The sequence below is a fragment of the Pelodiscus sinensis genome, chromosome 1 (genome assembly GCF_052426305.1).
Source record: "Pelodiscus sinensis isolate ZL-2025 chromosome 1, ASM5242630v1, whole genome shotgun sequence".
Taxonomy (NCBI): domain Eukaryota; kingdom Metazoa; phylum Chordata; order Testudines; family Trionychidae; genus Pelodiscus; species Pelodiscus sinensis.
In genome coordinates this window covers 4705309-4730751 of record NC_143052.1, presented here as the reverse complement: position 1 = coordinate 4730751, position 25443 = coordinate 4705309, and the positions used below count along the sequence as shown (strand labels likewise).

At 63.6% G+C, this 25443-nt stretch overlaps 1 protein-coding gene across 2 annotated transcripts in view; it reads right to left on the bottom strand.

The window, feature by feature from the left end:
• LOC142827995 (protocadherin-15-like) overlaps positions 1–25443 on the bottom strand; it is a 66985-nt gene that overhangs the window by 20028 nt on the left and 21514 nt on the right. For both annotated transcript variants that reach the window (XM_075924982.2, XM_089777964.1), the window contains exons 2-9: positions 14373–14498; positions 13467–13681; positions 11467–11526; positions 7354–7446; positions 6400–6486; positions 5728–5838; positions 650–820; positions 474–564 (exon numbers count right to left, since the gene is read on the bottom strand). In XM_075924982.2, the coding sequence (XP_075781097.2) occupies positions 474–564; positions 650–820; positions 5728–5838; positions 6400–6486; positions 7354–7446; positions 11467–11526; positions 13467–13681; positions 14373–14436 (892 nt within the window). In that variant the 5' untranslated portion in view covers positions 14437–14498. The remainder of the gene's footprint in view (positions 1–473; positions 565–649; positions 821–5727; positions 5839–6399; positions 6487–7353; positions 7447–11466; positions 11527–13466; positions 13682–14372; positions 14499–25443) is intronic.

The following is a 25443-nucleotide window of genomic DNA, read 5'->3' as shown; positions in this document are numbered from 1 at the left end:
TTCTCCCCATGGGGGGGCGTGGCCTGGAGCAGGGCTGGGGGCCCTAGCAAGGGGGGCCGGGCTGGGTCTCTCGGGGTGCCACCCCTCCGAACAAGGGCCCAGGGCCTCAACCTGGGCGCACAAGACGGACGACCTTAGAGGGAACCCGGCCGGCGGCCTGTCAGGCGACGCCTGGGCCCCAGGGAGGGGGAGGGTGGCGGGGGATTTCGTGCGGGTCGCAGGGCCCGGCAGCGAGCGTGCGAGCAGGCTGGGCACGAGGGTGCCGGCGTGGCCGTGGCGATGGGCCCGGTGCCCTCACGGGGCCCGATCCTGAGGCTCCAGGGTCCCTCCAGCAACGCGCCGCATCCGGCCAGTGCGCCACGGCGCAGCCCATGTGCCGGAGCCGCGGGTTCTGGCTCGGAGGCGCCCCAGGAGGGGCTGGTTCCCCTCTCGCCGGCAGCTCCGGCGTCCGTCCCAGGCTGCCCGGCCCCTACCTGCGAGGATGGAGTAGGTGACAGCAGCCTTCAGCTCCCGGTCGCCGTCTTCCGCGTACACCGAGCCGGGGAGGAAGTGCAAAGGGCCCTCCTGGGGGAGACCCAGAAAGGCCGGTGAGACCCCCACAAGCCCAGGAGCCTCCGTCTCCCGCCCCCCTCCCCGGCCCGGCGCCTACCGTGACCTCGCCCTCGGTGACATTGGCTGTGTAGACGGGGCTGACGCACACGCGGGTGCCCTCGTGCGCCAGGAAGGTGCACGGCAGGAACTGGGGGTACTGGTCGTCCCCGTCCAGCACAGTGATGCGGATCCGGGCGGAGGAGTTGTACCTCTCCTTCGTGTTCATCTCCTGGGGGGGGAACGAAGCACCGTGGCCCATCAGCACGCTCCGGCCGCCCCAGGGTCGCCTGCCCCGCCCGCCTTGTGCCGGGGTCTCGTCCTCAAACCCATAAGCCCCAGGGCTAGAAACTCAAAGGCCTCCTGTAAAGCCGCGGTGTGGCCAGCACCCCTTCCAGGGACATCATTCCCCGCCTGCTCTCCTGGTGATTCCCCAGCAGCGCGGGGTGCATGGCATTAGGACTACAAAAAAGGACGCATCTGTGTAGCCTGAAGAGCTACTAAGCCGCCACTTCGAACCGGCCCCGGTCACGGCGCTGCTCCGCCGGACTGTTCCGATGCACCCAGGGGCTGCGTTCTGCCCCGGCGCACTCCGCAGCCTCCCTGCCGAAGGAGGGAGCGGCTGGGGACATGCCTGTCCTGCTGAGGGCTTGCCACTTGGGAGACTCTGCGGAGGACTGGGGATCTGGCAGATTGAGGAAAGAGGCATCCGCTGGCACATGGGGAGGGGAGGGAAGGGCCTTTCTGTATGCACCTTTCTTGAGCAACCTTGGGTGCCTCTTTGACTCAAACGCCCAACAAACAGTCTGACAAAAACCTCTCTTTGTTAAAGGGCTGGTTTCTCCTCCCCCCAGCCTGGGGCCACACAACGTCCTGCTCCTGTCTAGCCGGGGAGCAGTGCAAGCAGGAGTCCCACGGGCCGTCCATCAGGAAGGAGCAAAAAAAGCACCAGTCCCGTGGGGCGGATGGGGGCTGCATGGGGGGGAGCCGCGCCTGCTGAGGAAGAAAACAACGGCGGTGGGAGGCAACGTGCGGCAAAGCAGGCTGTGCTGCCTTTCCCGCCATCTGGAGCAGCGCCAAATCCCCAGCCAGAGCGGGGGGAGGCGCCGGAGGCAGGGGATGCTCTGGAGATGGGCACAGCCTGGGGTCTGGCACACACGTCAGGCCAGTCCCTAACCGTCCAGCCTGTCTCCCACGCCGTGGCGCATGGCCGGGCCGGCGCGCAGAGCCGCTCAGCGCTCGCCCTATTAGGGAAATTAAAAACTAGGATTTAGGACACTCACGTCCAAAGGGGAGCTGACAGGATCACGTCGCCCCCAATTAGCCGGGGGAAGGCCGGCTTAGCACGGTCGGGCAGGGACAGGACCAGCTGGAGGGCAGGGACACGGGCAACAATGGGGAATGGAAATGACACACCCACGGATCCGTGCGTCGCACGCTCACAAGCTGAGCTCTCTCACCACTGATCTCTGTCGCACGCTGATCTCTCTCACTGCCGATCTGTCGCACACGGCTCTCTGTCACACCTACCTCAGATCTCTGTCGCACGCTGATCTCTCTCACCACTGATCTGTCGCACGCTGAGCTCTCTCACCGCTGATCTGTCGCACACGGCTCTCTGTCACACCTACCTCAGATCTCTGTCGCACGCTGATCTCTCTCACCGCTGATCTGTCACACACTGCTCTCTGTCACACCTACCACAGATCTCTGTCACACGCTGATCTCTCTCACTGCCGATCTGTCGCACACGGCTCTCTGTCACACCTACCTCAGATCTCTGTCGCACGCTGATCTCTCTCACCACTGATCTGTCGCACGCTGAGCTCTCTCACCGCTGATCTGTCGCACACGGCTCTCTGTCACACCTACCTCAGATCTCTGTCGCACGCTGATCTCTCTCACCGCTGATCTGTCGCACACTGCTCTCTGTCACACCTACCTCAGATCTCTGTCGCACGCTGATCTCTCTCACTGCTGATCTGTCGCACACTGCTCTCTGTCACACCTACCTCAGATCTCTGTTGCACGCTGATCTCTCTCACCACTGATCTGTCGCACACGGCTCTCTGTCACACCTACCTCAGATCTCTGTCGCACGCTGATCTCTCTCACCGCTGATCTGTCGCACACTGCTCTCTGTCACACCTACCTCAGATCTCTGTCGCACGCTGATCTCTCTCACTGCTGATCTGTCGCACACTGCTCTGTCACACCTACCTCAGATCTGTTGCACGCTGATCTCTCTCACCGCTGATCTGTCACACTGCTCTCTGTCACACCTACCTCAGATCTCTGTCGCACGCTGATCTCTCTCACCGCTGATCTGTGTCGCACACGGCTCTCTGTCACACCCAACCCAGATCTCTGGTGCATGCTGATCTCTCTCACCGCTGATCTCTGTCGCACGCTGATCTCTCACTGCTGATCTGTGTTGCACACTGAGCTCTCTCACCACTGATCTGTCGCACACTGCTCTTTGTCACACCCACCCCAGATCTGTCGCACGCTGATCTCTCACCACTGATCTCTGTCGCACGCTGATCTCTCTCACTGCTGATCTGTCGCACACTGCTCTCTGTCACACCTACCTCAGATCTCTGTCGCACACTGATCTCTCTCACCGCTGATCTGTGTCGCACACGGCTCTCTGTCACACCCAATCCAGATCTCTGGTGCTTGCTGATCTCTCTCACCACTGATCTCTGTCGCACGCTGATCTCTCACTGCTGATCTGTGTTGCATGCTGAACTCTCTCACCACTGATATCTGTCGCACCTACCTCAGATCTCTGGTGCATGCTGAACTCTCTCACCGTTGATCTGTCGCACACTGCTCTCTGTCACATCTACCTCAGATCTCTGTCACACCCACCCCAGAGCTCTGGTGCACGCTGAACTCTCTCACCACTGATCTCTGTCGCACCTACCTCAGATCTCTCTCACCGCTGATCTGTGTCGCACACTGAGCTCTTTCACCACTGATCTGTTGCACACTGCTCTCTGTCACACCCACCCCAGATCTCTGGTGCACACTGAGCTCTCTCACCTCTGATCTCTGTCGCACGCTGAGCTCTGTAAAACCTACCCCAGATCTCTGTCACAGCCTGATTCTGGCCTGCATATTTATACCTGCCTCTGGAAATTTCCACTACATGCATCTGACGAAGTGGGTCTTTGCCCACGAAAGCTTATGCTCCTACACTTCAGTTAGTCTCTAAGGTGCCACAGGACTCCTCGCCGCTATTGCAGATTCAGACTAACACAGCGACCCCTCTGATGCCAATCTCTGTGTGTCCATTGCATTCACAGCTCACCCTGATCTCTCCGTCTCCCTCACACCCCTCATGCCCAGAGAGCTCTGTCACCCACAGACAAATTTCTCTGCATCTTTCCACACACGCACACACAAATGCACAGATCTGTGTGTCTGTCACACTCACCGGCTCCAGCCCCCCAACACACGCACACACCTCACACGGATCTCGGTGTGTCTCACACACAGACATGCGGATGTCTGTCGCACTCTCTCTCTCTCACACTCACACACACATACACACTGATCCCTGCACCCCACTCCAAGCAGAGCTGCATTAGCACAAGCTAGGTACCGTTTAGCGTGTGCATCTTGCCCCCTTGGAAACCATGTCCCGCAGGGACCCCAGCACCCATCTCCGGGGTCCCCAGCACCCACCTCCCACGGGGACCTCAGCACCCCATCTCCCTCAGGGACCCCAGCACCCATCACTCCAGGGACCATGTGTGATGGCGTGGGGGCAGCCGAGGATTCACTCACCACTGTGCACTCCAGAAGCATCTGGCACAAGGCAGATTGGGAGCTAATTGCTTAGGCCTGGGTGATTAGCGAGCTAACGAGGGGATGGTTAAAGGGCGGGGTGGGGGCCAAGGTGGCCTGCTGGCTCCTGCCACAGCTGTTCCGTAGGCGGCAGAGTCCGGCCACAGCCCTGATAGATGGGGCTGGGCAAAGAGAAACTGACAGGCTTCCAGGGGGAGGGGAAATCCAGCCAGTGGCTCCGGTGCCTCTAGAAACGCTGGGAGGGCGGCGCAGGGGGAACCGGGGCAGACCCAAGACCCCCCAGGGCGGGCGGGAGCCCTGAGGCAGAGCAGAAGGAAATGGGCAGAGTTAAGGAGAACCACACAGGACAAAGGAAGAGGGTGAAAGCGAAGGCGAAAAGGGGGTGGGCTGGAGAGACCTGGAGCCTGGGCGCCGGCGGGGTGGAAGCCAGGGCGAGGAAGGCCACTCCCGCCAGAAGGGGCACATTCACTAGCACTGGAAGGAAATGGGTTTTCGCACACGCCTCCCGGAAACCTGTGGAACTCACCGCCGCTGGAAGTCATAGAATCAAAGGGCTGAGTGGGGCTACCCATTTGCATGGATAATCTGAACATCCAGCAGTGGCACAGCAAGGCATTAAAGCGTTGTGGGTGGGTCACAAGCCTTAGCCAGACTCTCGCTGCTGGGGGGCCCAAGGGGACATCCCCTATGGGCATTTTGCCCCATCTCTGTCACCACAGTGTCCCCTGCACCTCTCCATCCTCTCCATCAGCTGCTCCTGGCCAGCCTGACAGGACACTGGATTCGACCGACACCCCCCCATCGAGCAATTCCCATGTTCCTAAGCCCAACACACGTCCCTCCCTGGAAGCTGGCCCCCAGCTCAGATGGAAGGCCCATCGCACCCGGTATCTGGGCTTCAGCTCCAACCAATGCATAATGCTGTGAGGAGGGCAAAACTCTCCTAATACCTGCCATGGGAGGAGAAATGGCTGGGAATTCCTTGTAGACCTCGTGCTGGTCTGGTGGGGCCCGTGAGCAGGGGAACTGCCCCAGTTCCCCATGCCCATCTAGAATGCTTTGGCCATGGGCTTCCCCAGCCCTCAGTATCACACCCAATAATCCACTGCAGCAGGGAGTTCCGCAGATGAAGCCCAACACACTGACTGGAGAAGCTGGCATGACACCTGGGCCTCCGCAGCTACCCCGTCTCTGTGGACAAGGCCCCCTGGCTGGCTGGCTCCCTCTGGCTCTAACAGAGAGGAGAGACTCTGGGACCATGCTGAGGAGCCCACGTGGGCAGAGGGGGCGGGGAGGTGGGCAAGTGCGGCGGTGCCCCCTTACCACGGCGTGGACCACCACCTCCAGGTGGCGCTTGGTCTCAAAATCCAGCGCTTTGGCCAGCACGATCTTCCCGCTGTTGGGCAGGTCGATCCGGAAGTACTTGCTGTCGGCCTGGGTGGCAAAGGGGGGATGAGGCTGGGTGCCCGGCCGCTTGGCGCTGTGCCGCCCGCAGCCTGGTCGCCGGCCACACGGGACCCTGCCCCCCGGCACTGCCCGCCCCGTAATCCCCCCGCCCCCGCACGACACGTGCAGGCCTGATCCCTGCCCGCCCACGCCCACGCCCGGCGTCCTCGCGCCGCTGGATAATCCACGCCCACGCCAGGGGCCGCCCGGACCGGCTCAGCCCAGCTCCCCTGGCCAGGCCGCGGGGCGGGGCGGGGGCATAGCCGGCGCGGCTGCATGGCCCGCGGGAAGGGAGCGTCCCGGAGCCAGCCGGGCATGGAGCCGGCTCAGCCCAGGGCCACGGGGCCGGCCCAACCCCCTCAAGGGGCCAGTGCTGGCCAGGCAGGGTCCCAGCTTGCCATGTGACAGGAGGCTGGCGCACAGAGGGGCCCTGGCTGTCCCCCCCCCCCCCCCCGGCCTGCCCGGCTCCCCCTAGTGCTGAGCAGTGGGAACTGCATCCCCAGGCACCCCCCCCCCCCCCCCCCCCCCGGGGCGAGGGGCGGGACTCACCGAGGCGCTGTCAATCACGTACATGAGGGTGTCTCCGTCCTTGTCCTCCGCCTGGGCGCTGAACACCACGGAGTGCACCGCCGCCAGCTGCAGGGGACGCTGGTTAGGGGCCTGCCCCCCGCCGCACGGGCCTCCTGCCCCCGGCTGTGCCCCACGCCTGCCCCCCGCCGCACGGGCCTCCTGCCCCCGGCTGTGCCCCACGCCTGCCCCCCGCTGCATGGGCCGCCTGCCCCCCGGCTGTGCCCCACGCCTGCCCCCCGCCGCACGGGCCTCCTGCCCCCGGCTGTGCCCCACGCCTGCCCCCCGCCGCACGGGCCTCCTGCCCCCGGCTGTGCCCCACGCCTGCCCCCCGCCGCACGGGCCTCCTGCCCCCGGCTGTGCCCCACGCCTGCCCCCCGCTGCATGGGCCGCCTGCCCCCCGGCTGTGCCCCACGCCTGCCCCCCGCCGCACGGGCCTCCTGCCCCCGGCTGTGCCCCACGCCTGCCCCCCGCCGCACGGGCCTCCTGCCCCCAGGCTGTGCCCCACGCCTGCCCCCCGCCGCACGGGCCTCCTGCCCCCAGGCTGTGCCCCACACCTGCCCCCCGCCGCACGGGCCTCCTGCCCCCCGGCTGGGCCCCACGCCTGCCCCCCGCCGCACGGGCCTCCTGCCCCCCGGCTGGGCCCCACGCCTGCCCCCCGCCGCACGGGCCTCCTGCCCCCGGCTGTGCCCCACGCCTGCCCCCCGCCGCACGGGCCTCCTGCCCCCCGGCTGGGCCCCACGCCTGCCCCCCGCCGCACAGGGCTCCCCTCCCCCTCCTGCCCATCCCCTTAGCCTCTGGGCCCCTAGTCACAGGGCTCCACCCCTCCCACACCCTGCGCAGTCCCCACGCTCTGGGCTGGGCTGGGATCGCGGGGTGCAAGGCCCAGCTCTGCCCCAGGCGGGATCCGCCCTCCCTGCCCCCCTCCCCCCGCACCTCACTGATGTTCTGGGCCAGGACGGAGTCCTCCAGGAACCGGGGCCGGTTGTCGTTCTCGTTCAGCACCTGCACGATGATCCGGTACTCGACCTGGGGGGCCAGGCCGGGAGATGGGTGCTGGGCCCCGGGGCACAGGCGGCCTCCAAGGGGGCAAGAGACTGAGGCACCCCAGAGTGACGCCCCATAGACAAACCGCTCGATGTGCCAGGGGGATGCTGCAGACAGAGCCCCTGCCCTGCGCCCCCAATACCCCCCCACCTCCTCACAGCACCCCTGCCCTGCGCCCCCAATACCCCCCCACCTCCTCACAGCGCCCCTGCCCTGTGCCCCCAGCACCCCCACCTCCTCACAGCGCCCCTGCCCTGTGCCCCCAGCACCCCCACCTCCTCACAGCGCCCCTGCCCTGCGCCCCCAATACCCCCACCTCCTCACAGCGCCCCTGCCCTGCGCTCCCAGTACCCCCCCACCTCCTCACAGCGCCCCTCCCCTGCTCCCCCAGCACCCCCACCTCCTCACAGCGCCCCTGCCCTGCGCCCCCAATCCCCCCCCACCTCCTCACAGCGCCCCTGCCCTGTGCCCCCAATACCCCCACCTCCTCACAGCGCCCCTGCCCTGCACCCCCAATACCCCCACCTCCTCACAGCGCCCCTGCCCTGCTCCCCCAATACCCCCACCTCCTCACAGCGCCCCTGCCCTGCACCCCCAATACCCCCACCTCCTCACAGCGCCCCTGCCCTGCTCCCCCAATACCCCCCCACCTCCTCACAGCGCCCCTGCCCTGCGCCCCCAATACCCCCCACCTCCTCCTCACAGCACCCCTGCCCTGCTCCCCCAATACCCCCCCGCCTCCTCACAGCGCCCCTGCCCTGTTCCCCCAATACCCCCCCGCCTCCTCACAGCACCCCTGCCCTGCGCCCCCAATACCCCCCCACCTCCTCACAGCGCCCCTGCCCTGCACCCCCAATACCCCCACCTCCTCACAGCGCCCCTGCCCTGCGCCCCCAATACCCCCCCACCTCCTCACAGCGCCCCTGCCCTGCGCCCCCAATACCCCCACCTCCTCACAGCGCCCCTGCCCTGCACCCCCAATACCCCCACCTCCTCACAGCGCCCCTGCCCTGCGCCCCCAATACCCCCCCACCTCCTCACAGCGCCCCTGCCCTGTGCCCCCAGCACCCCCACCTCCTCACAGCGCCCCTGCCCTGCGCCCCCAATACCCCCCCACCTCCTCACAGCACCCCTGCCCTGCGCCCCCACCCCCCACCCCCACCTCCTCACAGCGCCCCTGCCCTGTGCCCCCAGCACCCCCACCTCCTCACAGCGCCCCTGCCCTGCACCCCCAATACCCCCACCTCCTCACAGCGCCCCTGCCCTGCGCCCCCAATACCCCCACCTCCTCACAGCGCCCCTGCCCTGCGCCCCCAATACCCCCCCACCTCCTCACAGCACCCCTGCCCTGCGCCCCCAATACTCCCCCACCTCCTCACAGCACCCCTGCCCTGCTCCCCCAATACCCCCACCTCCTCACAGCGCCCCTGCCCTGCGCCCCCAATACCCCCACCTCCTCACAGCGCCCCTGCCCTGTGCCCCCAGCACCCCCACCTCCTCACAGCGCCCCTGCCCTGCGCCCCCAATACCCCCCCACCTCCTCACAGCACCCCTGCCCTGCGCCCCCAATACTCCCCCACCTCCTCACAGCACCCCTGCCCTGCTCCCCCAATACCCCCCCGCCTCCTCACAGCGCCCCTGCCCTGCTCCCCCAATACCCCCCCGCCTCCTCACAGCGCCCCTGCCCTGCGCCCCCAATACCCCCACCTCCTCACAGCGCCCCTGCCCTGTGCCCCCAGCACCCCCACCTCCTCACAGCGCCCCTGCCCTGCGCCCCCAATACCCCCCCACCTCCTCACAGCACCCCTGCCCTGCGCCCCCAATACTCCCCCACCTCCTCACAGCACCCCTGCCCTGCTCCCCCAATACCCCCCCGCCTCCTCACAGCGCCCCTGCCCTGCTCCCCCAATACCCCCCCGCCTCCTCACAGCGCCCCTGCCCTGCGCCCCCAATACCCCCACCTCCTCACAGCGCCCCTGCCCTGCTCCCCCAATACCCCCAGCCTCCTCACAGCGCCCCTGCCCTGCGCCCCCAATACCCCCACCTCCTCACAGCGCCCCTGCCCTGCGCCCCCAATACCCCCCCACCTCCTCACAGCGCCCCTGCCCTGCTCCCCCAATACCCCCCCGCCTCCTCACAGCGCCCCTGCCCTGTTCCCCCAATACCCCCACGCCTCCTCACAGCGCCCCTGCCCTGCTCCCCCAATACCCCCCAGCCTCCTCACAGCACCCCTGCCCTGCTCCCCCAATACCCCCCAGCCTCCTCACAGCACCCCTGCCCTGCTCCCCCAATACCCCCCTGCCTCCTGACAGCGCCCCTGCCCTGCATCCCAATACCCCCCACCTCCTCACAGCGCCCCTGCTCTGCGTCCCCAATACCCCCCTGCATCCTCACAGCGCCCCTACTCTGCGCCCCAATACCCCCCACCTCCTCACAGTGCCCCTGCCCTGCACCCCCAATACACCCCGCCTCCTCACAGCACCCCTGCCCTGCACCCCCAATCCTCCCCGCCTCCTCACAGCGCCCCTGCCCTGCGCCCCCAATACCCCCCGCCTCGTCACAGCACCCCTGCCCTGCGCCCCCAATACCCCTCTGCCTCCTCACAGCGCCCCTGCCCTGCTCCCCCAATACCCCTCTGCCTCCTCACAGCGCCCCTGCCCTGCGCCCCAATACCCCCCACCTCCTCACAGCACCCCTGCCCTGCGCCCCCAATACCCCTCTGCCTCCTCACAGGACCCCTGCCCTGCGCCCCAATACCCCCCACCTCCTCACAGCGCCCCTGCCCTGCACCCCCAATACCCCCCCGCCTCCTCACAGCACCCCTGCCCTGCACCCCCAATACCCCCCGCCTCCTCACAGCACCCCTGCCCTGCGCCCCCAATACCCCCTGCCCTGCACCCCAATACCCCTCTGCCTCCTCACAGCGCCCCTGCCCTGCTCCCCCAATACCCCCCGCCTCCTCACAGCACCCCTGCCCTGCTCCCCCAATACCCCCCGCCTCCTCACAGCGCCCCTACCCTGCTCCCCCAATACCCCCCTGCCTCCTCACAGCTCCCCAGCCCTGCGCCCCCAATACCCCCCCGCCTCCTCACAGCACCCCTGCCCTGCGCCCCCAAAACCCCCCACCTCTTCACAGCGCCCCTGCCCTGTGCCCCCAATACTCCTCCGCCTCCTCACAGCACCCCTGCCCTGCGCCCCCAATAGCCCCCCGCCTCCTCACAGCACCCCTGCCCTGCGCCCCCAATAGCCCCCGCCTCCTCACAGCTCCCCAGCCCTGCGCCCCCAATACCCCCCCGCCTCCTCACAGCACCCGTGCCCTGCGCCCCCAATACCCCTCCGCCTCCTCACAGCACCCGTGCCCTGCGCCCCCAATACTCCTCCGCCTCCTCACAGCACCCCAGCCCTGCGCCCCCAATACCCCCCTGCCTCCTCACAGCACCCCAGCCCTGCGCCCCCAATACCCCCCCGCCTCCTCACAGCACCCCAGCCCTGCGCCCCCAATACCCCCCCGCCTCCTCACAGCACCCGTGCCCTGCGCCCCCAATACCCCTCCTTTCCTCACAGCACCCGTGCCCTGCGCCCCCAATACTCCTCCGCCTCCTCACAGCGCCCCTGCCCTGCGCCCCCAATATCTCCCCGCCTCCTCCTCACAGTGCCCCTGCCCTGCGCCCCCAGAGCCCCCACCGCCTCCTCACAGCGCCCCCTGCTGAGGGCCCCCCACCTCCTCCCAGCATCCCCTACCCCAAATGCCTCCTCACAGCGCCCCCTGCTGGGAGTGGCGGGCCTGGAGCGGCTCTGCTGGCCTGTCCATCTGACCCCATCCCATAACCACCGAGCCCCACACACCCGAGGGAGGGCAGATGGGAACTGAGGCACAGAGCAACTGGGTGACTTGCCCAGGGCCCCCGCATGGTGCCTGCTGCAGAGCAGGGGCTTGACCCCAGGGCTCCGAAATCCCAGGGGAAGCCCTGGGTGCCCTGTCCCGCCCAGGGGGGCCCGTACCGGAGAGAAGCCGTCCTCCGTGCAGGTGAGCGCCACCATCAGCACAGGGGACTCCAGCGCCTGCAAGACACGGGGGGCCGGGGGGAGAGTCCTTAGAAGCGATGGGCCGGCTGCTCCCACCTGCCCACCCTGCGCCCACCCTGCCAGGCTGGGGCACCCCAAGGCCCTGGTGTCAGCGAGGGCTCTGCACAAGAACCAGAGCCAGGGCGCCAGCAACTGCCTGCCCGTAGGGTGCAGGGATGGGGCCCACGCACTTGGCACTGCCGCTGCTCCAGGCACAGGCAGCAGGACACCCGAAGGGGTGGTGGTACCCTGGACACAGGTGGAGGGACAGCCCTGGCACAGGCGGTAGGACACCTGGTGGGGTGGTGCTACGTTGGACACAGGCAGAGGGACAACCCAGGCACAGGCGACAAGACACCTGGTGGGGGGTGTTACCTTGGACACCTGGTGGGGGGGTGCTACCTTGGACACAGGCGGAGAGACAGCCCCGGCACAGGCGGTAGGACACCTGGTAGGGGTTGCTACCTAGGACACAGGCGGAGAGACAGCCCCAGCACAGGCGGTAGGACACCTGGTAGGGGTTGCTACCTAGGACACAGGCGGAGAGACAGCCCTGGCACAGGCGGTAGGACACCTGGTAGGGGTTGCTGCCTAGGACACAGGCGGAGAGACGGCCCCGGCACAGGCGGTAGGACACCTGGTGGGGTGGTGCTACGTTGGACACAGGCAGAGGGACAACCCAGGCACAGGCGACAAGACACCTGGTGGGGGGTGTTACCTTGGACACCTGGTGGGGGGGTGCTACCTTGGACACAGGCGGAGAGACAGCCCCGGCACAGGCGGTAGGACACCTGGTAGGGGTTGCTACCTAGGACACAGGCGGAGAGACAGCCCTGGCACAGGGGGTAGGACACCTGGGGGGTGCTACCTTGGACACAGGTGGAGAGACCGCCCCGGCACAGGTGGTAGGACACCTGGTGGGGGTTGCTGCCTAGGACACAGGCGGAGAGACAGCCCTGGCACAGGTGGTAGGACACCTGGTGGGGGTTGCTGCCTAGGACACAGGCGGAGAGACAGCCCCGGCACAGGTGGTAGGACACCTGGTGGGGGTTGCTGCCTAGGACACAGGCGGAGAGACAGCCCTGGCACAGGTGGTAGGACACCTGGTGGGGGTTGCTCCCTAGGACACAGGCGGAGAGACAGCCCCGGCACAGGCGGTAGGACACCTGGTGGGGGTTGCTACCTAGGACACAGGCGGAGAGACAGCCCCGGCATAGGCGGTAGGACACCTGGTGGGGGTTGCTACCTAGGACACAGGCGGAGAGACAGCCCCGGCACAGGCGGTAGGACACCTGGTGGGGGTTGCTCCCTAGGACACAGGCGGAGAGACAGCCCCGGCACAGGCGGTAGGACACCTGGTGGGGGTTGCTACCTAGGACACAGGCGGAGAGACAGCCCCGGCATAGGCGGTAGGACACCTGGTGGGGGTTGCTACCTAGGACACAGGCGGAGAGACAGCCCCGGCACAGGCGGTAGGACACCTGGTGGGGGTTGCTCCCTAGGACACAGGCGGAGAGACAGCCCCGGCACAGGCGGTAGGACACCTGGTGGGGGTTGCTACCTAGGACACAGGCGGAGAGACAGCCCTGGCACAGGCGGTAGGACACCTGGTGGAGGTTGCTGCCTAGGACACAGGCGGAGAGACAGCCCTGGCACAGGCAGCAGCCCTGTTCCGTTCCTGAGTCATCACATCCCCACTTGCGGGCGAGCCGCAGGGCCCCTCTCCGGTAGGTGGCTGAGCAGGGCAGGGGCCGGATTCCCCTGGCGAGGCCACACTCAAGGGTCAGCCCCACGGCTGGACGTCTCTGTGCGCCCCTTGGGAAGAGTTTCCAAGCTCCTGGGCACCCCCGGGCAGCCACCGTGCCCGGCAGGGCGGGCATCTCGCCAGGGCCATGGGGGAGAAGCGCTGGGGCGAGGGGGCTGATGCCGCACCGTACCTCTCGGTCCAGCGCCGCCCCGGACGAGACGCTGAGCCGGACCGTCCTCCCCTCCAGGAAGAACCACCCGGCGTCGGAGCCGCTGAGCGCCAGCTGCAGGCTGCTGCCCCCCGGCTCCCCGGAGAGCGTCAGGTTGGCCACCAAGGTGCCGTGGGGGCTGTTCTCCGGCAGCTCCGTGAAGACGTTGCTGCCCCCGCCGCACCGGTCGGCCCCCGCTGGGCACACAGGAGAGCGGGTCAGAGTCTGGGTGCCCAGCCTGGCAGAGGGGCGGGAGGCTGGGGGGCCCAGCTGGCCCCTCTCGGACGTGCCTGGGGGACGGACACCTTGTGCCGGGCACCCTAACCCTCCCCAGGGCTGGTTCTGGCCGATTCCCACGTGGGGGGCTGGGCCGGGGCGAGGTCAGACACGCCAGGCCCAGGGAGGGGTCTGCAGCCCCTAACACCAGCGGGGCGGCACTGCCGAGGCCCCCAGCCCCAGGACACCCCCCCGGTGCCGATCCACGTCATGCCAGCTGGCGAGCCCGGCGACCCGGCCCAGGCTGGCCTCGCTGGAAGGGAGAACGGCCCCAGCCCAGGCTGGCGTGTGCCCACGGCCTCTGGAAATGCCCCCCGCTCGAGTCTCCTCTCCGGGGGCCAGGCCCCTCCCTCCCCAGGGCAGGGACTTCTCCCACGGAGCCCCCTGGCTGGCAGCAGGGCGGGCGAGGGGCGGCAGGGAGGTGGCACCTGCTGGCTCAGAGCAAGCCGCCCGTGTGTGGGCGAGGGAGGGGCGGGGCGCTAGGGGGATTCCTTGGCAGCTGGCCTGGCCCCCTCACGCTGCACGGAGGAGCCTGAGCGGGGCTTATGCTGGAGGGCTTGGGGGGTCCCAGCCCTGGGGGGTCCCGGCCCCGCTCCCGGCATCGCGGCCTACCTGTGCGGAGGTGGAAGGACACGCTGAGGGCCAGGAGCAGAGCCCCACAGGCGGGCGCAGGCATGGTGCCCCGCCCAGCAGCTCCGTCCTGACGTGTGGCGCCGTGGGGGGGCCGGGGCCCGTCTCCTGGAGGGGGAAAGAGAAGAGACTCCATCGGCTCGGGCCTCCCCTCCCCTCCCCCCCAGCGCCTGGACTCCAGCTTCTGCACCTCAAACTGGGCTGCCGGACACAGACAGACCGACACCCCCGCCGAACGCATCCGCACGGGCCCACTAGCGCCGCGCGGGATTGGACATCCGGACCCCCGGGCTCCATTCCCGTCGCTGCCACTGACTCGCTGTCCCCTCCCCGCCTCATCGTGCCTCAGTTTCCCCAGCTGGCTACATGGGGGCAGCGTTGCTGGCCCGCCTGGCAGGAGCGCCGTGCGGCGTGCGTGTGGCTGTTTGCGAAGCGTTTCGAGAGCCGCCGAGGGGAGGGCTAGCACAGGCAGAGAGATGTGCATGGTCCCAGCGGGTTCATGGCAGGCCCCCATCACAGCCATGCAGCCACCTCTGGAGAGGAAGAGGGCTGCTGCCTGGCAGGGGGCCGCGCCACTTCGATCCATTTGGGACAGGAACCGGCCCAGCGGGAGCCACCGGGATGTTACGTAGGCAGAACGGAGTTAGCCAGGTTGGCATCAGACCGGGACCTGGGGTTCCCCCGCCACTCTCGCCATAAAAATGCCCGTAAGAACAGCCAGGCTGGGTCAGCCCGAAGGTCTGTCCAGCCCAGTGTCCTGTCTGCCCACGGCGGCCAGGTGCCCCAGAGGGAGTGAACCGAACAGGGAAACACCAACTGATTCATCCCGTCACCCATTCCCAGCCCCTGACAAACAGAGTGAAGGGTCACCATTCCTAACCAGCCTGGCTAGTAAGTATTGATGGACCTAACCACTATGAAACTTTCTAGCTCTTTTTTGAACCCGATTAAAGTCCTGGTCTTCCACCATCCTCTGGCGAGGAGTTCCACAGGTTGGCTGTGCACTGAGTGAAGAAAAACTTCCTTTGATTTGTTTTAAACCTGCTGCCCATTCATTTCATTTGTTCTTATATTGTGGGAATAAGTAAATAACTTTTCCTTATTTACTTTCTCCACACCACTCATGATTTTATAGACCTCTCTCCTATCCCCCCTTAGTCTCCTCTTTTCTAAACTGAAAAGTTCCCGTCTTTTTAATCTCTCTTCATACGGCACCTGTCCCAAAGCCCTCATCATTTCTGTTGCCCGTTTCTGAACCTTTTCCAATGCCAAGAGATCTTTTTGGAGATGAGGTGACCACGTCTCTACGTAGTATTCCAGATGTGGGCGTCCCATGGATTTATACAGAGGCAATAAGGTATTCTCTGTCTTATTCTCTATCCCTTTTAATGATTCCTAACATTGTGTTTGTTTTTTTGCCTGCTGCTGCACACTGAGGCAGTGTCCAGACTCAGGGGTTTTTTCGGGAAAAGTAGCCTTTTCCCGAAAAAACTTCCCCTGCGTCCAGACTCAAGCCGCGTTCTTTCGAAATTATTTCGAAAGAACGCGGCTTTTCTTTCGATGGCGGTAAACCTCGTTTCACGAGGAAGAACGCCTTCCTTCGAAAGTTCCTCTTTCGAAAGAAGGCGTTCTTCAATGTAAAGAGGCCGTCTTCGAAAGAGAGCATCCATACTCGCTGGGTGCTCTCTTTCGAAAAAGCGGATTTCTCTTTCGAAAGATCCGCCTGCAGTCTAGACGCGATCTTTCGAAAGATGCTCTTTCGAAAGATGCTTTCGAAAGAGCCTCTTTCGAAAGAAGCCTGCAGTCTAGACATAGCCCGAGTGGATGTTTTCAGAGAGCTCTCCACAGTGTCTCCAAGGTCTCTCTCTTGAGTAGTTGTAGCTAAATTAGTCCCCATCGTACTGTGTGGCTGTGTCTAGACTGGCAAGTTTTTCCGCAAAATCATTTGATTTTGTGGAAAAACTTGCCAGCTGTCTACACTGGCCGCTTGAATTTCTGCAAGAACACAGACGTTCTCATGTAAGATCGTCAGTGCTTTTACGGAAATACGATGCTGCTCCCGATCAGGCAAAAGTCTTTTCCCGAAAGACTTTTGCGCAAAAGGGCCCGTGTAGACAGCACAGGACTGTTTTCCACAAAAAAGCCCCGATGGTGAAAATGACGATCGGGGCTTTTTTGCGGAAAAGCGCGTCTAGGTTGGCCACGGACGCTTTTCCGGAAAAAGTGCTTTTCCGCAAAAGTGTCCTGCCAATCTAGACGCGCTTTTCCGAAAATGCTTTTAACGGAAAACTTTTCCGTTAAAAGCATTTCTGGAAAATCATGCCAGTGTAGACGTAGCCTGTGTGGAGCTGGGATGATGTTTTCCAAATGGCATTACTTTACATTCATCAGCATTCAATTTCATTGGCCATGTTGTTGCCCAGTCACTCAGTTTGGGGAGATCTTTTGGGAGTGCGTCACCGTCCGCTTTGATCTGAACTATCTTCAGCACTTTGGGATCACCTGCAGACTTTGCCACCTCCCTGCTTACCCCTTTCTATAGATCATTTAATAGGTTGAATAGGTCTGGTCCCAGGACAGCCCCCACCAGCTACCCACAGCCACGGCCTGGCCCGCCAGCCCCCACCCCCTACCCCAGAGCCCTGCTGCTCTTAGCACCCTCAGTCCAGGGATGCCCCATTGCCCAACCCCCGGCTGCCCGCCCCACACACAGAACTCAGGCCACGTCTGCATCTCGGCACAAGCTGCATCTCGGCACAGGTGGGCACCTGAAAACAGGGGCCCGCGTGGTACAGGGGCCTCCAGGCACCAGGTATCCACACACGGCGGACTAGCCACGCCCCGAGGGCCGGGCACAGGCACCCGGGGCTCTGCAGAAAACTCCGGGGGAGTCCCCATGGGCTGGTCTCTTCCTGGGGTCTCCTGTGCGCCCGGGGCCGGCCTGGCAAAGCTGCAGGTTGGCTCAGCGAATATGGCACGGCGGAGCACGCTGCCAGCGCCAGCCCCACCCCCCTTCCTAGCACTGCTGTGTGACCACACGAGCCACATGCTGCCCCCCAGCCATGTCGCATGGGAGGGAGCTGGGGGGAGAGGCGGACTGGGGGTGGGGTGCCCCCCACCCTCCTAGGGCTGGCCCTGCGGAGTGCAACCGGCAGGAGACTGGCCGCCAGAGCCGGACGCAGCACGGAGCTGTGTGCAGGTTGGTGCCCCCGTTTCGCGGTGCCCTGATGTGAGGAAGGGGGGAGTTTTGGGGTTTCAAGGGGGGTGCACACGGGGGGGCTCTCGGTGCCCGGAGGATACTGGTTTAATGTGACAAAGGGGGGGGGGGGAGTTTGTTGTTGCAGAGACCAGCCCAGAACTGGAGCCGTGGGGTCTGGGACCCTGGGGACCCCGACCCTGCTCGGAGGACGTGGCCGTGGCCAGAGGCTGCAGAGAGGGACCCGGCTCTGCTGCCCCCAGCGAGGGGAGAACATTGGACAGAGGAGGGAGGAGAAAAAGAGAGGCCCAGGTGGGGAGAAGACACTGGACGGGGGAGGGGCTGTGGCTGGGGGTATCGGAGGCTCTGCTGGGGGACGGGGGCTGGTTTTGGGGGGCAGAGCGGAGCAGGCAGGACTCAGCCGGCTGCAGGGGAGACTGACGTGAGGGCTGAGGGCCAGGCCTGGGAGAGCCGTTGCTGTTCAAAGCTCCATAGACCCTCCTGTTTTGCTGGCTGATCGTCGCTCTGGGCTGGGGAGCAGGGGGGCGCTGTTCCTCCTGGGAGGGGAGGCCCCGGGGGTCCAGAGGGAGGGGACCCCCCGAAGGGACTCATGGCGGAGGCAGGCGGCTGAAGGCCCTGAGAGGCGCCGTCCCGGAGGTGGAGGGACAGACCCCCCAGCTGAGAGTGGGCCCCCGAGAGAGGGTCGCCGCACTGGAGAGGGGGGATCCCCCCAGGAGCCGAGGGGCCGAGCGTGGACACAGCCTGTGAGCTGTGACACCTGCGTGGCGGCGTGCATTGCACGTGGGGAGGGACGGCTCGCGGGGGGCCAGCAGGTCCAGGTGGGCGTGTTGTCCCCTAGCGGCCGGCACAGCCTGCGGCTTGGTCTTGGCTATTCCCTTGCTTCCGCGGTGCCGGAGAGAGGGACTTGGTCCTGGCATCCAGCCCAGCCTCAGGGCGCCGGGACGTGCCACGCTCTGCTAAGCCGCTGTTCAAGTGGCAGCCCCGTGGCACCAGTATGTGGGCCCTCCGGAGGAACTGCCCACACCTCTGTTTGCCAAGGCAGGAAGCCTTCCTACGGGTATGCATGGCAGGTAATAACCCGTAACACCCACCGAGCTCCAACCTGCGCCCCGCAGACCCCAGGCGCACTCCTTGCAGCCAACAGTCCCAGCAGCGGTAGTAAGCTGTTATCCTCCATGGGCACCAAGCAGCAGAGGGCGCTGTGACTCGCTGGGCGAGCATCACCCCCGCACAACACTCTGGGCAGGATGTGGGCTCCTGGCACTCACATGAGCTCTGTGCTGAGCAGAACCAAGCCAGGCAGGTCGGCGGTGGAGGACTGGGAGGGGGCACAGATGGAGGGGAAGTCAAGTAGCTGCCAGAGCCCCCCTCTGGATTTCCCGACCTCCGGGCACAGAGACCCCCCAGTTAATCAGTTCCCTGAGCCTTGTTTTCTACCCGCCTTTGCAGGCCTTGCATTCCATGGCGTTAAAAACCTCCTGCAAAGTTCCCATTGGCCCAGCTGGGGAAACTGAGGCAGAGCAGAGGGATGACTTGCCAGGAGGTCACTCCGTGAGCCATCAGCAGAGCCAGGAAATGTGCAACATACTCATCACTGATCTGGAGAAAGGAGCAAACAGTGAGGCAGCAAACTTTCCAGACTTGCCAAATGACTCAAAATAGTTAAGTCCAAAGCTGCCTGTAACATGGTACAAAAAGGTCTCCCTAGGGCAACTCAAGGGCAGATAAAATGCAATGCTGATAAATGCAAAATAACACACACGGGCAGACACAACCCAACTGCACATATATCCCGACGGGGTCTAAAGTCGCTGTTCCCACTAAGAGAGAGACCTTGAGTCACTGTGGAGAGTTCTCTAAAAACACCCACTCCGTGTGCAGCGTCAGTCAAAAAAGCAAACAGAATTAGGAAAGGGATCGAGAATATGACGAGAATATCTTACTGACTCTCTATCAAACCATGGGACGCCCACATCTTGAATCCTGCCAACAGATGTGGTCGCCCCGCACTCAAAAAAGATCTATTAGAAACAGAAAAGATTCCGAAAAGGAGAAGGAAAAGCCTTAGGGGTTAGGAACAGCTTCTGTATGAGGAGAGATTAGTAAGACGGGGAGTTTTCAGCTTGGACAAGAGACACCTAAGCAGGGGCAGGATCGAGGTCTATAAAATCAAGATTGGGTGGAGCAAAAAGAAATAAGGAAGTGTTGTTTACTCCTTCTCATAACACAAGAACTAGGGGTCAGCAAACGGAAGAGGCAGCAGGCGTAAAACAAACAAAAGGAAGGATTTTTTTCCACGCAGCGCAGTCAACCTGTGGAACTCCCTGCCAGAGGATGTTAAGGGTCAAAAAGGAGCTAGATAGATTCACGAAGGTCCATCCATACTTATTAGCCAGGATGGTGTCTCTAGCCTCTTTGTCAGAAGCTGGGAATGGGGGACGGGCGATGAATCAGTTGGTGATTCCCTGTTCGGTTCCTCTGGGGCACCTGGCGCTGGGAACTGTGGGCAGACAGGACACGGCTCGATGGACATTTGGCCTGACCCAGTGTGGACGTTCTTGTGAACACAGCCCGGTGCCCGGCCTCCCAGGTCAGCATTTTGGGCAGTGGCCTGCCTCTCCCAGTGAGGAGCCCTCGAGCTACAGTGGCACAGCTCCACGTCCGGCATGTGGGCGTGCTGGGCAGCTCTGCATGGAGGGCAGGGCGGGCCGTGGCACACAACGCACAGTGCCGGGCTGGTGGTGCTCACAGCTGCACCCAGAATTGATTCATCCCATCATGCTCTGTTGCCTCCCCATGGCCACAAGCAGGTGCCCTGAGGTTTGCATCAGGGCTCCTGCCTTTCAGCGTACAAAGAATTCTCCGTTCCTCCCCCGCCAGAGCAGAGACAATGGAGCGCCCCAGAGACCTGCCCCCTACAGCCTGCCCCCTGGAGGCACCCGTGGGGAAGTGTCCCCAGAACCAGCCCCAGGAACCTGCCCCCCACAGCCTGCCCCCTGGAGGCTCCCGTGGGAAAGTGTTCCCAGAACCAGCCCCAGAAACCTGCCCCCTGGAGGCTCCCGTGGGAAAGTGTCCCCAGAACCAGTCCCTGGAACCTGCCCCCCACAGCCTGCCCCCTGGAGCACCCGTGGGGAAGTGTCCCCAGAACCAGTCCCTGGAACCTGCCCCCCACAGCCTGCCCCCTGGAGCACTCATAGACTCATAGACTTTAAGGTCAGAAGGGACCATTATGATCATCTAGTCTGACCCCCTGCACAGTGCAGGCCACAGAATCTCGCCCACCCCTCTTAAAATAATCCTCTCACCTATGTCTCAGATATGGAAGCCTTCAAATACTTTGAAGGCCCCAACATACAGAGAGTCCTTCAGCTGTGATCTGTGCCCAATGCTACAGAGGAAGGCGAAAAACCTCCAGGGCCTCTGCCAATCTACCCTGGAGGAAAATTCCTTCCTGACCCCAAATATGGCGATCAGCTAAACCCTGAGCATGTGGGCAAGACTCACCAGCCAGACACCCAGAAAGTTCCCTATAGCAACTCCTATCATCCCTCCATTGACCTATTTCCAACTGATAATGAATGGTCAATTAGTTACCAAGATCATGTTATTTCATCCAACCATCCCCTTATCATAGAATCATAGAACTGGAAGAGACCTCAGAAGGTCGTCAAGTCCAGCCCTCCGCTCTAGGCAGGACCAATCCCATCTAAATCAACCCGGCCAGGGCTTTGTCAAGCCGAGACTTAAACACCTCTAGGGATGGAGACTCCACTACTTCCCTAGGTAACCCATTCCAGTGCTTCACCACCCTCCTAGGGAAATAGTTTTTCCTAATCTCCAGCCTGGACCTCTCCCACCACAGCTTGAGACCATTGCTCCTTGTTCTGCCATCTGTCACTACTGAGAACAGCCTCTCTCCAGCCTCTTTGGAACCTCCCTTCAGGAAGTTGAAGGCTGCTCTCAAATCCCCCCTCACTCTTCGCTTCTGCAGACTAAACAGACCCAAGTCCCTCAGCCTCTCCTCGTAGGTCATATGCTCCAGACCCCTAATCATTTTGGTTGCCCTCCGCTGGACCCTCTCCAATGCTTCCGCATCCTTTTTGTAGTGGGGGGCCCAGAACTGGATACAATACTTCAGATGTGGCCTCACCAAAGCCGAATAAAGGGGAATGATGACATCTCTGGATCTGCTGGCAATGCTCCTCTTAATGCATCCTAATATGCCATTAGCCTTCTTGACTACAAGGGCGCCCTATTGACTCATGTCCAGCTTCTCATCCACTGTAACCCCCAGGGCCTTTTCTGCAGAACTACTACTTAGCCAGTTGGTCCCCAGCTTGTAACTATGCTTGGGATTCTTCCGTCCCAAGTGCAGGACTCTACACTTGTCTTTGTTGAATCTCATGAGATTTCTAGTGGCCCAATCCTCCAATTTGTCTAAGTCACTCTGGACCCTATCTCTGCCCTTAAGCGTATCTACCTCTCCCCCTAGCTTAGTGTCATCTGCAAACTTGCTGAGGGTGCAATCTATCCCCTCATCCAGGTCATTAATAAAGATATTGAACAAAACCGGTCCTAGAACCGAACCTTGGGGCACTCCACTAGAAACCCGTGGGGAAGTGTCCCCAGAACCAGTCCCTGGAACCTGCCCCCCACAGCCTGCCCCCTGGAGCACCCGTGGGGAAGTGTCCCCAGAACCAGTCCCTGGAACCTGCCCCCTGGAGCACCCGTGGGAAAGTGTCCCCAGAACCAGCCCCTGGAACCTGCCCCCTGGAGGCTCCCGTGGGAAAGTGTTCCCAGAACCAGCCCCGGGAACCTGCCCCCTGGAGGCTCCCGTGGGAAAGTGTCCCCAGAACCAGCCCCGGGAACCTGCCCCCTGGAGGCTCCCGTGGGAAAGTGTCCCCAGAACCAGCCCCTGGAACCTGCCCCCTGGAGGCACCCGTGGGAAAGTGTCCCCAGAACCAGCCCCTGGAACCTGCCCCCTGGAGGCACCCGTGGGAAAGTGTCCCCAGAACCAGCCCCGGGAACCTGCCCCCTGGAGGCTCCCGTGGGAAAGTGTCCCCAGAACCAGCCCCGGGAACCTGCCCCCTGGAGGCTCCCGTGGGAAAGTGTCCCCAGAACCAGCCCCGGGAACCTGCCCCCTGGAGGCTCCCGTGGGAAAGTGTCCCCAGAACCAGCCCCGGGAACCTGCCCCCTGGAGGCTCCCGTGGGAAAGTGTCCCCAGAACCAGCCCCGGGAACCTGCCCCCTGGAGGCTCCCGTGGGAAAGTGTCCCCAGAACCAGCCCCGGGAACCTGCCCCCTGGAGGCTCCCGTGGGAAAGTGTCCCCAGAACCAGCCCCGGGAACCTGCCCCCTGGAGGCTCCCGTGGGAAAGTGTCCCCAGAACCAGCCCCTGGAACCTGCCCCCTGGAGGCACCCGTGGGAAAGTGTCCCCAGAACCAGCCCCTGGAACCTGCCCCCTGGAGGCTCCCGTGGGAAAGTGTCCCCAGAACCAGCCCCAGGAACCTGCCCCCCACAGCCTGCCCCCTGGAGGAAAGTGTCCCCAGAACAGGCCCATAGGAAATTGCTCCCCCAGAACCTACCCCCTGGGAACAGCCTGTAGGAGCATGTCCCCCATGAGCCCGTCTGGAGAACATGCTCCCTGGGAACTGCTGACCCCCATGGGAACTTACCCCCCAGGAATTCCCGCCAGTGGTAACCTTCCCCCATTGGAAATTACCCCCACAGGAACTACCCCCTGAGACTCTACCCCTTAGGGAAACCTGCCCCAGTGGGAACTTACCCCCCCAGAAATGCCCCCCTGTGGTAACCTACCCCCATGGGACCCGGTAGACCTGGGAACCTGCCCCCCTGAGAACCTGCCCCCTGGCAGCACCTTCCCACACCCAAGACACTGCTCTGCTCTGCCTGGAGGGGGGCGCCCGCTCGGCCGAGCGACTGATCCAATTGGCCCCACGCCCTGGCGCCTCCTAATTGGGATCAGCCAGGAGCCGCGATTAGCGAGCCACGTGCCGGGGCGCGGGAGCGGGGGGCTGGCCTATGCCCCCCACCTGGCTGCTGCCGCCACACGGCACGGCACCACCTGCTGCACCCCTGGGGGACCTGTGGGGCCCTGTTGGCCCGAGTATCTGCTTCCCGCCGGGCCCCGCCCTGGGACCAGGCCCCGGCATTTGCCCCACATGGGAGGAGCAAAAGGGGCAAGAGCTGCTGAGGCTGATGCTGCTCAGTGCAGCGCCCCCTGCTGCTCCTATCAGTGATTGCGCCCGGGCAGCTCTAAGGGCTGGGGGAGCGCGCTGCAGTCCAGGCGGCGCTGAGGGCTGGGTGGGGGGCAGGCTTGGTGCATTCACTGCCCTGACCCCGCCCCTTACACCAAAGTCCCACCCCTTCCAGGAGCATGGACCCGCCCCCTCCCCGAAGTGGCCCGGTATGGTTGTCAGCTCCCCCGCTGGGTGCACCATCTCCTCCCTTGTGGCTGGGCCACAGGAGGATAAGAACTCACTACTGCTGCCAGCTGGCGGAGTTCCGCCCCCGGCTCAGTCCACACGCAACCTCGGCAGCAGGAGGCTGGGGGGCACCCGTCCGGGGCTGGGAAGGAGAGAGACTGGCTCGGATGTCCCGTCCCTTGGGGTCACATCTGCAGTCTGTCTGCTCCTGCAGGCCTCGCCAACTGCTCGCCCCGCCCTATGCCACACTGCCCGTCCCAGCGTCCCTGCCCAGCCGGGCTCAGCTGCCACCAGCCTGCGCCCATCTCCTCCGCCACGGGGGTTGCAACCATGTAGACACATCGGTCATCTTGCCAGAAAACAGCCTCGCCCTGGTGGTTAGTGACTGGAAAGTGCCAGGCCAGGATCTCCCAGACTAGCAATTTCCCAACAACCAGTGTTCCCTGTCAGCTGAGCGCTTGTGTGGCCACCCAGGAGAAATTCAAATGCCACCCAGCCGATTAGCAAAGCGCCCACCGCCGGCAGCAGCTGGCCACACGTGTATCTATTAGTGGTGCACATCTGCACCTGCCTTGTGCCCATCACAAAATTTATTCCACACATGGATGGAAAACTGAATGGGAACATTGCCTGTAACCCCTTTGTACTGTGCCCTCGGTCCTCCAACCATGAGGAAGAGCAGACCAAGAACACACCAACCGAGCACCTGCAGGTTCAAATGGTGTATTTACCCTGCACAGCCCAAACACAGCTACAGGTGAAACAGTGTCTAACGGCAGCTCCCAGCGCGTTGGTCAAACTGTCCCGTACCAAAAGATGGTGTCGGGTGAGCCTCTTGCCACCAAGCATAGGGCGAAGCAACGGTTCCCGCTGCCGCGAGAGGGAAAAGCGGCGGAGCTCGGTTTGCCGGGCAGACCAGCAAAGCCAAAGGGGGCAAACCGTGCAAAAACCGTGCAAAAAACGTGCAAAAACCGTGCAACAAGGCCTCAGGACTACCCCGCCCTGAAGAAAGCCTGGCACGCTAGTCCTTGCCCCCGCCAACCCTAGAAGCACTTTGTGTGGCTGGTGAGAAGGCTGGAGATGCAAACCAGCAGCCCAGCAGGGAGCCAGGCTGGCTGCTTAACGAGGACTCGGAGGGGGGAAGCGTTCAGGGTGCAATCATTAAGCAATCCGTTTGCAGATACCTAGTGCGAGCTAGGTGCCGGCTGTGGCTCTGTGTCCAGCAAGAGAAGCTGTTGGACTTAATAGGAGTCTGGAATGGCTAAACACTGGTGGTTAAAGAATTCAGCCATGGTAGGAATTACCCTTACATACATTTTCCCCCATTGTTTCTACCGTCTGGACAGATAGATTAAGAGTCCGGTCAAGACAGATATTACCCTTCCTGATGTAT